Below are 13893 nucleotides of genomic sequence, written 5' to 3'. Positions count from 1 at the left end.
GCGTGCGCGGCACGTCTGGTTTTCCTCTGCCCGGGTGGGAAGCTCTGCCTAAGCAGAAACAGCAGGGAGCGCTGTAGGGAAAAGTTTCCTGAGCGTGGGCACCCGAAGCACACGTGGGGGTGTGCTTGGGAAAAAATGGGGGCCGGGGGTGGGTGTGCAGGACCTCGGTTACACAGCTCTAAGGGATGGGAGCTGTGGGGGCGCACATCCCTGGCCTGAATGCTCTTGATGGCTGAGGTGCAGAGTGTATGGGAAATGAGGTGAACGTAGCACCGACGCAAGGGCAATCGCGGAACGGAGAGTTCTCTCTACTAGGCCAAGGCAAGCGCGTGGGCACCCAAGAGAGGGGCCGGGCCGGAGGAACCCCATGCGCATCCAAAGGTTGCTTGAGGCGGGTCGCGCCCCGGCCCCTGATGAGGAAGGATGACAAAGCAGAAGGCGGAACGGCAGGAAGCGTTATCTGCGGGCACCACCGCGGGCCCCGTGGTGGCGGTGGCGACGCGGCCCGGCAGCGGGCGGGGCAGGAGGCGCCGCGTCCACGCCCCGCCACTCGGTAGCCCGAATCCCAGCAGCCACCACCGCGGCCACCGCCGGGCCCAGCCGCCTGCCCTGGCGGGAGTGCCTCGCTTTGGGCGCTGTCGGGCCCTGGGCCAGGGGGAGGGAGCCTTCGGCGCTTCATGCGTCCCGGGCGCCGGGACTGAGGCGCGGAGGTCGGGACTGAGGCGACGGTCGCGGCGCCATGCGCGCCCCCTGCGCCTGGCCGCTGCAGCTGCTCCTCCGACCGGGCCCGGCCGAGCCCGGGCGACTCCGGCCGGCGGCTTCCATGTGGGTTCCGGCCGCGGCCCGCGCCCCCGAGCCCCGGCAGCGGCTGCTGGGTCTGGGGGTTTCCTATGGTACCGGATCCGCGCGCCCGCGCTGCTGGCGGAGCGGCTATCCCGGCGCTGGTCTGGATTCCGGCCTCTGCGCCCCGCGGCCGCAGGTCTCCGCGCTGGCTCCGCGGTGCGCTCTCGGGAGCGGACTCGGCATCGCGCGGCTGCTAGGACTCCCAGTGCGGCCCCTCGGCGCCTGCAGGTGTGGGGCGCTCGCCCGGCCAGGGGCTCCCTGGCTCCCGCGCGCAGGACTCCCGGGCAGACTCTCCGCCTCTTCCCGGGCCGGGGGCCAGTCTGCAGCTCCCGAAGCCGTGGCGGCTTCGGGAACCGACTCGAGACTGCGCCGCTCGCCTGCGGGACGCTCGGAGGCGAAGAAACTCCTGGGGTTGGCGTATCCTGAGCGCTGGAGGCTGGCAGGTAGGGAGCCCGCCCCGAGTCCCTGCCCTGTCTGCCCTTGACGCCTGTACCACATCCTCACTGTTCTTCCCTCCTTCCCTCCTGTCTTTCCGAAGCTGGTGGCCCCAGAGCCGTCGAAAGGAGACACTTTCAGGGGGCGGGGAGAGGCAACGCCAGACCCGGGGAGAATCTGCCACTGTTGTGCCCCTTTTAAAACCGTGAGGAGGGATTAGCGTATCTTTTTCACCCAGGAATTTGTTTAAAAGTGCTGGATGATAACATAAAATTAAAAAATACAAAAAAAAAAAAAAGTGCTGGATGAGGAGCTCACCTCAGTATCGTTGTCATAGCAAAGAGTCAGGGCATTTCAGGTTAGCTGAAGACTTGTTATCAGATTGGTTTTATGTTTTTCTAACTTCTTGACTCACATTATACAAGTGGGGCGCCATCTCACTATTAGACTCTTTGGATTTATTGCATCACCAGTTTATTGGGAACGTGTGTTTTGGCGTCGCAGCATTCTCAGAATGAGCTTTTTTTTCCCCCTTGATATTTACTTATTTTATTAATTCTAGCCAGAAATATGCTTATTTTGGATTATGCGTTTATACTGTTTTGGAAACGTTATTGCTTTAGGAAAGTTTATGAAGTGGTCAACAATATTTTTACAGTGTGGAGCAAGACAGTGTAAACTTTTCTGACTTGTCTCCTGCTCTTGCTCCCTGAGTGTTACCATGGAGTTACTACAGCCTTGTCGGAGCAATCAATGTTGGTCACAGTCAGTGATCTGTAAACAACAGAAGCTCTGAGAAACTAGAGATCATAAGCCAATTAAGACACAATTGATTAATTTTTTAAAAAATAAAATGACTTTTTTTTCCAAAAACAAAATCCAAATAAATAGAGCCTTTTCCATAGCTCCTCATTTTTGGCCTTAAGTGGAGGACTGCTGTAAATGCCAGGACCTCTATCTTCTTAAAGTTTTTGGGATTTCCTAAAGCACCTTCATTCTTTCAATAAAATAATTATTGAGCCCTTATCACATACTGGGTCCTGAGGTTACAATGATAAGCAGAAAGAAACATGGTGTGGCGGGAAAGCATAAATGAAATAATCACATAAGTAGAGATAAAATTGCAGCTGTGGTGAGGGCTTTGAAAGAGGATCTTTGAGGTTGTCAGGTGCAAAATTTGAAGCAGGCATTCTGTGCTGTACATCCATTATTTAGAGTGGGAACATTTTACCTCCTGATGCATTCTGCTGCTGAATATTAAAGCTTAGGACTGTCTTTGTATCATTCACATATTAAAGAGAATTATTTCAGAGCCCAATTGGTTGTATGTGGATTTTGATGGAAATGAAAATAATTTCCCTTTTCCTCTTCTAAAAGAAAATTTGAGACGAGGAGCTCTCACTGGACTGAGTTGTGTTTGAGGCAGTAGCTGTCTGATTTACCTTTCTGTCTCCAGCTGTCATCCGTGTGTGGCACAGAGCAGAGTTCAGAGTGCCTTAGATGAACCAGGCCCAGAAGGAAAACTTTAGAGACCCTAAACACAACCAAGTGTGCTCCACACTCCCATAAGTAACTCAAAATAAATGTAAGGAAATCCTTTTGTTTTGTTGTTGAAATATTAGATGATACCTCTTAGATTTTGGGGTATCAGGCTTTACTGGTGCCTGCACCTGCTTACACTGTGTATTGAGGTACCCAGTCCTACTTTCCCATGATCATCATACCTTTTACCTCTTGCCCTAACCCCACATGTTAGAAGATAGCCTCAAACAAGTCAACAACTGTACCTCTTTCCATTTTGATTTGTCATGTTGAGAAATTGTGAACATATAAATTGAGGGAATAACTCTGAAATTGGTACGCTAATTTTTTTGTAACTGTAACAGATAATAAATAAGTATTTTATGTTTTGAGGACTGAATCTGATGAAAAACCCCTTGTTAGGACATATGGTTCCCTCAAAAGTCATTGTATAGAATATATTGAAGCCAATCTGGATGGTGTCATTTGTGGAATTAAGAGGAAGTGGGTATCATCATTAATTTGTAACTTCTAAGAGCAGCCTCAGATGTTGGCACATCTCTTTAAATTGCTGGAGATGAGCAGTTGTGTGTGTGTGCAAAACGGTGTGTGTGTTTTAATCGAGACCAAAAAAGCTGAGTTGCAGAGAAGAAATTCCGTTAATTTGTTAATTTTTAGAAAAATGAAAGCAAAAATTCTTTTACAAAAATTCAGTATATTTGAATAACACTTCCATCAGCAGTTTGCTAAGCATTCCACCTGAACTGTGTGAGCAAACATTTTTTTTTTATTAAATTCAGTTTTATTGAAATACATTCACACACCATACAGTCATCCATGGTATACAATCCACTGTCCACAGTATGATAACAGTTATGCGTTCATCACCACAATCTATCTCTGAACATTTTCCTTACATCAGAAAGAACCAGAACAAGAATAAAAAATAAAAGTGAAAAAAGAACACTCAAATCATCCCCCCATCCCACCCCATTTGTCCTTTAGTTTTTATCCCCATTTTTCTACTCGTCCATACACTAGATAAAGAGAGTGTGATCCACAAGGTCTTCACAATCACACTGTCACCCCTTGTAATCTACATTATTATATAATTGTCTTCAGGAGTCCAGACTGCTGGGTTCGAGTTTGGTAGTTTCAGGTATTTACTTTTAGCTATTCCAATACATTAGAGCCTAAGAGGTGTTATCTATATAGTGCATAAGAATGTCCACCAGAGTGACCTCTCGACTCCATTTGAAATCTCTCAGCCACTGAAACTATTTCATCTCATTTTGCATCCCCGTTTTGGTCAAGAAGATACTCTCAGTGCCACGATACCGGGTCCACATTCATCCCTGGGAGTCATATTCTGCATTGCCAGGGAGATTTACACCCCTGGGCATCGGGTCCCACATAGCGGGGAGGGCAGCGAGTTCACCCGTCGAGATGGCTCAGTTAGAGAGAGAGAGGGCCACATCTGAACAACAAAGAGGTACTCAGGGGGAGACTCTTAGGCACCATTACATGCAAGTTTAGACTCTCCTTTGTGGTAATGAGCTTCATAAGGGCAAGTCCCATGGTGAGCAAACATTTTGATGTTAAGTAATTTGAATCTGAAACTTTAAAAACAGGATCTATCAATAACATGTTTACAAATACGTGCTGAAAGAAGTTTCAGCGTTGGTTCCATTCCTTTTCTAAAAATGAACTGGTGTTCTCTGATCTGCCTCTTTACCCTTTCTCCCCCTTGTCCCACTTTGTGTAGGAATTCGCAGCTTTCTTCCTGCAGCTGGGGTCCACAAAGTTGTTCTCAAGTCTTTTTTCACTGATAATGTTTCATCTTATCATCTTAGCCAGGAGGCTACAAGATGCCAGGAGCTGGCTGAGTAGCCCAGTGTGGACTGATTGGGATGAAAAGTAATCTGTCAGTGTCCCCTTGCTGTGCCTGGCAGATAGAAGAAGTCACTGCCAGCCTTAACCATCCCAGTGAGTTGGAGGCAGCTAACACAGTGCATGAATTTGCGTCTTGTGAGAGTGAGCTTTTGGACCCTTAGGGTATTAAGAAATTATAAACAGTGATAGGAACCTGGAGGTTCTTTGTGAGGTGGGGCCTGGGGCACACAAAAACCTCCAGGTTTTCCTCACATTCCCCAGGCAGATTCCAAGTTAAACTTCAGAAGGTGCACCTCCACCCCTGTCCCCAACATGTTTAGTTATGCCTGTGTTGAGGACTTGCGAGGGCGTCTCCCACTTAAATTACTGATAAGGGGTTGTGTGTTTTGAGATTGGGACAGTTCTTAGAACATGATGCCCACCAAAAGGTTTGTGAAATTTGTAGTTATGTTTTATGAAGATAGACGAGTTAGGTCACACAGTGAAGTGACCACAATGACAATATTGATAAACCAATGAATGCAGTAAGGAGAAGGTAAGAATGTGTGGAATGAATGTGTTTCCCGAAGCCCAAATCAAGACATGGGTTCTGACAAATACAGTGTACTCATTGGGCAGTGAGGCTGAACCTTTGAAATTAGGCCTGTTTCAGGAAGTCAGCATTGTTTGTTTGCTATGGAAATACCGTATTTCCAAGAAAACATTAATATTCTATAGCTGTACTGTTATATATGATAGCCTCTAGCCATATTTGGCTATTGAGCCCTTGAAATATGGCTAGTCAGAAGTGTGATGTTTTAAATATGAAATATACACCAGATTTTGAGGACTTAATATGAAAAGAAGAATTTAAAAGTCACATTGAATTTTTATATTGATTGCAGGTTGATAATATTTTGGATACATTGGGTCAAATAAAGTGGTTTTTGAATTTATTTTTTATTTTATATTTTTGCTTTTTTTAAGGTGGCTACTCAAATTTTAAATTACATAGGTAACTCCCATCATATTCCTATTGGATAGCACTGCTCTATTGTCAAAGGTAGGCCTCCCTGTTGTTTATATGGTACATAACTCTTCAGCACACACTGACAAACGTGTGGCTGAACTGTCTGGCCTTGCATCAGACATGCCATGGCTCAGGTCTTTTTCTAGAAATTACTCCATGAGCTGAGAAGTTTTCTAATCTCTCTGAGCCTTAGTTTCCTCATCTCTTTCTCCTAATCCCCTTCTAAGCCCTTCACGTCTTCACTTCCGACCCTATCCAGCCTGGTTCTTTGACTTCAGCTTCCTCCTCACAGATTGTCTCTACTCTTTTGCTTCCCAGTATGCCCACCTGCATCCACTAAGATGTCTCCAGGATGCCCGAAAATGCAACATGTCCAGAAACCAGACTTCCCTTCCTCCTCAAACCTGGCTTTCCTCCTCTGTTCCTTGCCTCCGTGAATGGAACCATTGTCTATACCCATTTGCTCAAGCCAGAAGCATGGGTCATCCTTTTAATGATTAACAGTAATAATAAAAATAATAGCTATTATTTATTAGATACTGGACACTGTGCTAAATGTTTTACAAATGTTATCTAATTTAATCCTCATGACAATTCTATGAATTCTATTTCTTACCATTTTACAGATGAAGAAACTGAAGAACACAGTCAGAGAGCTAGTAAGTGACACAGCTGGGATTCTGATCCTATTAGTCCCAACGTCAGAGCTGGTCCTTCTAACCTAGTCCCCAAATCCAACCAGTCATCATGTACTGTAGATTCTAGTTCTTCAGGGTTTCTCAAACCCTTTTTTACCTCACTTTATCCCATCCACCACCACCCTAGTTTACTAGTTTGTCTCTTGCCTAGATTATTGTAGCATTCTAACTGGTTTCCCTGCCTTCAGCTTTGCTGGGCTCCAGTCCTCTCACTGCAGCCACAGTGGACCATTTAAAAATACAGATCTGTCTGTATCACTCCCCAACATATAACCCTTTTAATTCTTCCTTACAGCAGAGTCCATATTCTGTATTACAATCTGGAACCTGCTTGCCTCTCCACTTCATTTCTCAGTACTCCATCCTCTGCACCCGGCTCTCTGCTCCCGAGGTATATCCTGCCACCCTTTCAGCTCCCCAGCATTCCCCAACCTCCAGGCCTGTGCTGTTTCTCTACCTGGAAAGCTTTGCTTCTTACACACTCTTGTCCCAAGTTGTGGGAAGATTAAGAGGATGGGCTTTGTCTCAGAATGTGTCTTTAGTATAAGAACTGAGCAATCTTGAGCACTCTCCTTAAACTCTGTGCTTCAGCTTACTCTCTGAAAAATGAGGGTAATGAGAGCTTTTGGGAGAATTTAAGGAAACAATGCATATAAAATGCTTTAGTTAGTGGTGGGGACACATTGTAATGCTCAGTCTTTGGCACCTGGGTGGCTTTTGGGCTGTACCTGCCTAATATAGCAGACGTGTAAATCATTAAAAGATATGTCCACGTTGCTGATGTTCTCACAAACTTTGAGGACTGGAGGTTTGGTATGCCGAGCCCTGTATCTTGGGGCTTGCCCTTATGAAGCTCATTACTGCAAAGGAGAGGCTAAACCTGCTTAAAATTGTGCCTAAGAGTCTCCCCCTGAGTACCTCTTTGTTGCTCAGATGTGGCCCCCTCTCTCTAGCTTACTGAACTCTGTAGGTGAACTCACTGCCCTCCCCCCTACATGGGATCTGACTCCCAGGGGTGTAAATCTGGCAATGCAGGATATGACTCCCAAGGATGAATCTGGACCTGATATCGTGGGATTGAGAACATCTGCTTGATCAAAAGTGGGGTGCGAAATGAGTCAAAAGCTTCAGTGACTGAGGGATTTCAAATGGAGTCAAGAATGTCTGGTGGACATTCTTACACACTATATAGATAACACTTTTTAGTTTTTAAGGTACTGGAATAGCTAGACGTAAATATCTGAAACTATCAAACTCCAACCCTTGACTCTTGAAGACGATTGTATAACAATGTGGCTTACAGGGGGTGACAGTGTGATTGTGAAAGCCTTGTGAATACACTCCTTTTATCCAGCGTATGGATGGATGAGTAGGAAAATGGGGACAAAAACTAAATGAAAAATAGGGTGAGGGGGGATGATTTCGGTGTTCCTTTTTACTTTTATTTTTTATTCTTATTTTTACTTCTTCTGGTATAAGGAAAATGTTCAAAAAATGGTACCATGAACAGTTGATTATACACCATGGATGATTGTGTGATATGTGAATATATCTCAATAGAACTGAATTTTAAAAAAAAGAAAGCTATCCAGCAGCTCACAGGTATGGGCGCACTGTGCATCTCTCCTCTGTCCTCCCCCAAACCTCTGTCCTGACATGTGCTAAGTATCTACCATAGCCCCTTACCAGCGATCTGCATCTTAGGGTTTCTTTCCCTTCTTTTGAAGGATATTTTTTTCATCCTTTGAGTGCCATGTTTCAGCAGAATGAGGGTAACAGAAAGACACTTGGAGGTCTTGTCAAGAGATAGATAATGGTGGGTTGTATAAGCAGAAATTGCTGAGGTCACAGTAGGCAAAGATGGGGAGCAAGTAAGAGACTTAACCATGGAGAAAAGATAGAGATGAATTTCAGAAGGTGTACTCAGTGTGCTCAGCATGTGAGGGGCCTGGGGAGGAGTCTGAAATGATGCTTATGATGCAAGCCTAATTATTCATTAATGTGAGAGGACAGGGATGTGTAATAAAACCTTATTTTAACAGGAACCCAACTAACTGAAAGCAGAAGAAATCTTTTATTTTACTTCTATCTACATTTGGCTTGTAGGAGAAAGAGGTAAATGACAATAAAACAAGCTGGTGACTTTTTTTTTTAATTAAAAGGAAAAGAAAATCTGTGAGGGGATATCCTGGAATGAGTTTAGATTCTACGAAATTTCATACTCTTTATAATCAGTATCACCATTACTGTATTAGTGTCTAGAATCAGAATCATGAACATTTCATTCAGGAAATATCGATTCTTATTTTGAAATCATAATTTAGATTTAGAAAACTAGAGGAGGAGGAGAAAGACGGACCTTTACAGCACTTCGCATTATACTTTGGGGAGTAATTTACAAGGCAGAAGAGTAGAGAGATTAGCTGCTGATGAAAGATGAAATATGAAACAGAAAGGATTTTCTGATTACTCCTCAGTTCCCCAGAAAAACCTGTTTCTGGAGCTTGCCCCTTCACTGAAGCTTTCCTGTGCTAGGTTCTTTGCAGAGCCCTGAATTATACACTTTCTCTGCTGTTTGGGCTTTCAGTTCAGCTTGGGCATTGCTGTCTTGAGCATGATGTTTTGAAACAAACCCCTCAGGTCTTACATAAAAATGAAACAGCCCTTAGCAGTTTCACATTTTTCAGTTAGATTGTGATTATTGGTTTTTAAGGAGGGTACATGGACATTCTAGCTTCATGCAAAGAAATCATTTCCTCATGGACTTTCTGAGCTTCCAGGTCTGACATTCCTATTGAGGCTAATGAAAAACGTATGCGCCAGAATGTAGGTTGGTCTGATCCACTTTTCTGTTTCCTTTGCCAAAGCTCAATTCATTCATTCATTCATTCAACAAATATTCAGTGAGCTTTTATTATTCACCATTCACTGTAGGCAGTGGGGAGATAGCAGTGAACAAAACAGACAAAAATCTATTTCCTGAAGGAGAGAGAGATGGTAAACAAGTAGAACATTTACACTGTCAGAAGGTGGGAAGCCCTTGGAGAAAAATCAAGGAGGAGCCATGGAGTGTTTTCATTTTGAATAAGGTAGTCAGGGCAGACCGTGAGAAAAGGACATTAGAATAAAAACCTTAAAGAGGTAAGAGAGCAATTGTATGAAATGTACCCTACTTAAAAGGCTCATGTTTCTTCTACAGCTGTGTTTGCCAACTAAATAGCCAGTTACTCCAAGTTTACCATAGACGCTTTTTATTAAGATTGTATGAAAGTGATATCTTCAACTGAAGTGTTAGCATTAGTCAAATACATGGAGAAGTAATTGCTCTTGGCAGCGTCTTAGGGACTCCCGTCTCCCAGGGCTAGATTGTGTCCATTTGTTGTGTCTGCCTAGAAGCCTTGCCATTCGATTTGTGTTGGTGGGATCAGCTTGGTTCCTAATTGGATTTCTTTATGCAATTTTATTGAGATATAGTCACATAACATACAGTCCTCCAAAGTGTGCAGTCAGTTCACAGTATCATCGTATAGTTGTGCATTCATTGCCACAATCAATCTTTGAACATTTTCATTACTCCAAAAAATAAAGTTAAAATTGAAATAAAAAAGAACATCCAAAACATCCTATTCCCCTCCCCCATTGTTCATTTACTTTTTAAAATACAGTTTTATTGAGATACATTCACACACCCTACAGTCATCCACAGTGTAGTTTTTCACAGCATCATCATACAAGTTGTGTGTTCACCAGAATCAATTTTTGAACCTTTTCCTTAACTCCAAAATAAACACAAAAGCAAATAAGAACATCCAAAACTTTCCATCCCCTCCATGCCACCCTGTTCTTCATCTAATTTTTGTCCCCATTTTTCAACTCATCTGTCCATACGCTGGATAAAGGGAGTGTGAGCCACAAGGTTTTCACAATCACACAGTCACACTGTGCAAGCTACATAGTTATACAATCATCTTGAAGAATCAAGGCCTCAGGTATTTCCCTCTAGCCATTCCAACACACCAAACACTAAAAAGTGATATCTATATAGCTTATAAGAACATCCTCCAGATTGACCTCTTGACTCCATTTGACATCTCTCAGCCACTAGAACCTTATTTTGTTTTATCTCTTCCCCCTTTTGGTCAAGAAGATTTTCTCAGTCCCACAGTGCTGGGTCCAGGCTCATCCCCAGGAGTCATTTCCCTTGTTGCCAGGGGGATTCACGCCCCTGGGAGTCATGTCCCATGTAGTGGGAAGGGTAGTGAGTTCACATGCCAAATGGGCTTAGAGAGAGGGGGCTACATCTGAGCAACAATGAGACTCTCTGGGGGAGACTCTTAGGCACAATTATAAATAGGCTTAGCCTCTCCTTTGGAGCAACAAACCTCCAGGGAGAGGGCTTGGCCCACCAAATTGGCAGTCCTCAATGTTTGCAAGAAAATCAGCAATAACCCAGGTGGGGAAGCCCAGCATTTCCGCATTTCTCCCTAGTTCCTTGGGGGGCCCCGCAAATACACTTTTACTCTCTGCCTTATCACTCTGGGATGTATCGGGATTTTACCCCAGCCTAATTGGATTTTTTTTTAACATTTATGTAAGTTTTACTTGTAATAGTCAAAAGCTGGAAACAACCCAAAGTCCTTTAGCAAGTAAATGGTTAAATAGTGTCTGGTACATCCACACAATGGAATATTACTCAGTAATAAAAAGGCATGAACTGCTGACACACAACAATTTGAGTGATCATAAGGGTTTTTTGCTGAGTAAATAAAACCAACATCAACAGGTTACATATTATACATTTCCATTTATATAATATTCTCAAAATCACAACACTGTAGAGATGGAGAACAGATCAGTAGCTGCCAGGGGTGAGAGAAGGAGAAGGGGGCTATAACAATAAAGGGGCAACATGAGGGAGTTCCTTTGGGATGATGGAACAATTCTGTATCTTGATCTGCATCTTGATTCTGTATCTAGTGGTGGTTGTTATATGGATCTATACATTGCTGTGCTACCATCACCCAAGATTGTGTTCCAAACCTCTCACTTCTGTCTTTTCCTATCTGTCTGTAGTTCTCCCTTTAGTGTTTCCTGTAGCGCAGGTATCTTGTTCACAAACTCTGTCATTGTCTATTTGTCAGAAAATATTTTACTCTCCCTCGTATTTGAAGGACAGTTTTGCCAGATATAGGATTCTTGGTTGGTGGTTTTTCTCTTTCAGTATCTTAAATATATCATACCACTTCCTTCTTTCCTCCATGGTTTCTACTAAGAAATCCGCACATAGTCTCATCAAGCTTCCTTTGTATATGATGGATCGCTTTTCTCTTGCTGCTTTCAAGATTTTCTCTTTGTCTTTGGTGTTTGATAATCTGATTGTTAACTGTCTTGGCATAGGTCTATTCAGATCTATTCTGTTTGGGGTACACTGTGCTTCTTGGATCTGTAATTTTATGTCATTCATAAGAGATGGGAAATTTTTATTGATTATTTCCTCTATTATTGCTTCTGCCCCTTTTCCCTTCTCTTCTCCTTCTGGGACACTGATGACATGTACATTCCTGCATTTTGTTTTGTCCTTAAGTTGCAGGAGACATTGCTCCTATTTTTCCATTCCTTTATCTGTTCTATTGTATGTAGGCTTTCAGGTGTCTTGTTCTCCAGTTCTTGAGTGTTTTCTTCTGCCTCTTGAGATCTGTTGTATGCTTCCATTGTGTCTTTCATCTCTTCTGTTGTGCCTTTTATTTCCATAGATTCTGCCAGTTGGTTGTTTGAACTTTTCATTGTATACCTCATCTCTTTTGCCATATCTTCCCTAAACTTTTTGAATTGATTTAGCATTAGTTGTTTCAATTCCTGTATCTCAGTTGAAGTGTAAGTTTGTTCCTTTGACTGGGCCATAACTTCGTTTTTCTTAGTGTAGGTTGTAGTTTTCTGTTGTCTAGACATGGTTTCCTTGGTTACCCCAATCAGGTATTCCCAGATCAGAATGGGCTCAGATCTCAGAAGGGGGCAATATTCAGTACCACATCTCCCTGAGGATGTGTTCTAGAAGAGGTCTCACCCTGTGAGACCTCAAGCCACTGTGCTTTTCCTAACCTGCCCAGCAGGTGACACCTGTCAGCCTGTAGCTCCAGACTGGTGTAAGGAGGTGTGGCCCCCTTAGTCTTTAATTTCTGTTTTGGATGCTTTCCTCCAGGCTCTGAGGTCTGGTTCTGAATGGGAGGCCAGTAGTAGGGCTGGGCACCACCTCCTTCCTCTTAGGGAAGTGTTCTAGTTTGCTAATGCTGCCGGAATGCAAAACACCAGAGATGGATTGGCTTTTATAAAAGGGGATTTATTTGGTTACACAGTTACAGTCTTTTTTTTTTTATTATTAAATTCAGTTTTATTGAAATACATTCACACACCATACAATCATCCATGGTATACAATCCACTGTCCACGGTATGATAACATAGTTATGCGTTCATCACCGCAATCTATCTCTGAACATTTTCCATACATCAGAAAGAACCAGAACAAGAATAAAAAATAAAAGTGAAAAAAAAACACCCAAATCATCCCCCCATCCCACCCCATTTGTCCTTTAGTTTTTATCCCCATTCCTCCACTCATCCATACACTAGATAAAGGGGGTGTGATCCACAAGGTCTTCACAATCACACTGTCACCCCTTGTAATCTACATTATTATACAGTTGTCTTCAGGAGTCCAGACTGCTGGGTTGGAGTTTGGTAGTTTCAGGTATTTACTTCTAGCTATTCCAATACATTAAAGCCTAAGAGGTGTTATCTATATAGTGCATGAGAATGTCCACCACAGTGACCTCTCGACTCCATTTGGAATCTCTCAGCCACTGAAACTATTTCGTCTCATTTTGCATCCCCCTTTTGGTCAAGAAGATACTCTCAGTCCCACGATGCCGGGTCCACATTCATCCCCGGGAGTCATACTCTGCGTTGCCAGGGAGATTTACAACCCTGGGAGTCGGGTCCCACGTAGCGGGGAGGGCAGCGAGTTCACCTGTCGAGATGGCTCAGTTAGAGAGAGAGAGGGCCACATCTGAGCAACAAAGAGGTACCCAGGGGGAAACTCTTAGGCACCACTACATGCAAGTTTAGACTCTCCTTTGTGGTAATGAGCTTCATACGGGCAAGTCCCATGCTCGAGGGCTCAGCACATCAAACCGCCCATCCCAATGTTTGTGACAACATCAACACCAGTCCAGGTGAGGATGTCCAGCACATCCACACCTTCCCTCAGATTCTCGGGGCTGGGGAGGGGGAGGCTGTAAATATATTTTTTTTTTATTTGCCCAAATTACTCTAGGATGTGTCACTATTTCACTCCAGCCTATACTAACTTACCGTATCTCGCTTCCTATTCAAAGTTCCATGCAATTGTGGTGTTTGAACAAATCGACTGTAGAGTTGTACCGTTTAGAAAATTTAGATCCTGTACCAAATAGATATCTATTCCCTACACAATTAC

At 43.7% G+C, this 13893-nt stretch overlaps 1 protein-coding gene across 3 annotated transcripts in view; it reads left to right on the top strand.

Annotated features, from left to right (window-relative positions):
• The first annotated feature begins 597 nt into the window (after window positions 1-597).
• The window catches only part of ABCB10 (ATP binding cassette subfamily B member 10), a 43577-nt gene continuing 30281 nt past the window's right edge, over window positions 598-13893 (top strand). For all 3 annotated transcript variants that reach the window (XM_037820812.1, XM_037820814.1, XM_037820808.1), the window contains exon 1: window positions 598-1286. In XM_037820812.1, the coding sequence (XP_037676740.1) occupies window positions 740-1286 (547 nt within the window). In that variant the 5' untranslated portion in view covers window positions 598-739. The remainder of the gene's footprint in view (window positions 1287-13893) is intronic.

Source organism: Choloepus didactylus, chromosome 2, assembly GCF_015220235.1.
Source record: "Choloepus didactylus isolate mChoDid1 chromosome 2, mChoDid1.pri, whole genome shotgun sequence".
NCBI classification, from domain to species: domain Eukaryota; kingdom Metazoa; phylum Chordata; class Mammalia; order Pilosa; family Megalonychidae; genus Choloepus; species Choloepus didactylus.
The sequence above is the reverse complement of the archived record's forward strand: the minus strand, read 5'-3'. Positions and strand labels throughout refer to the sequence as shown.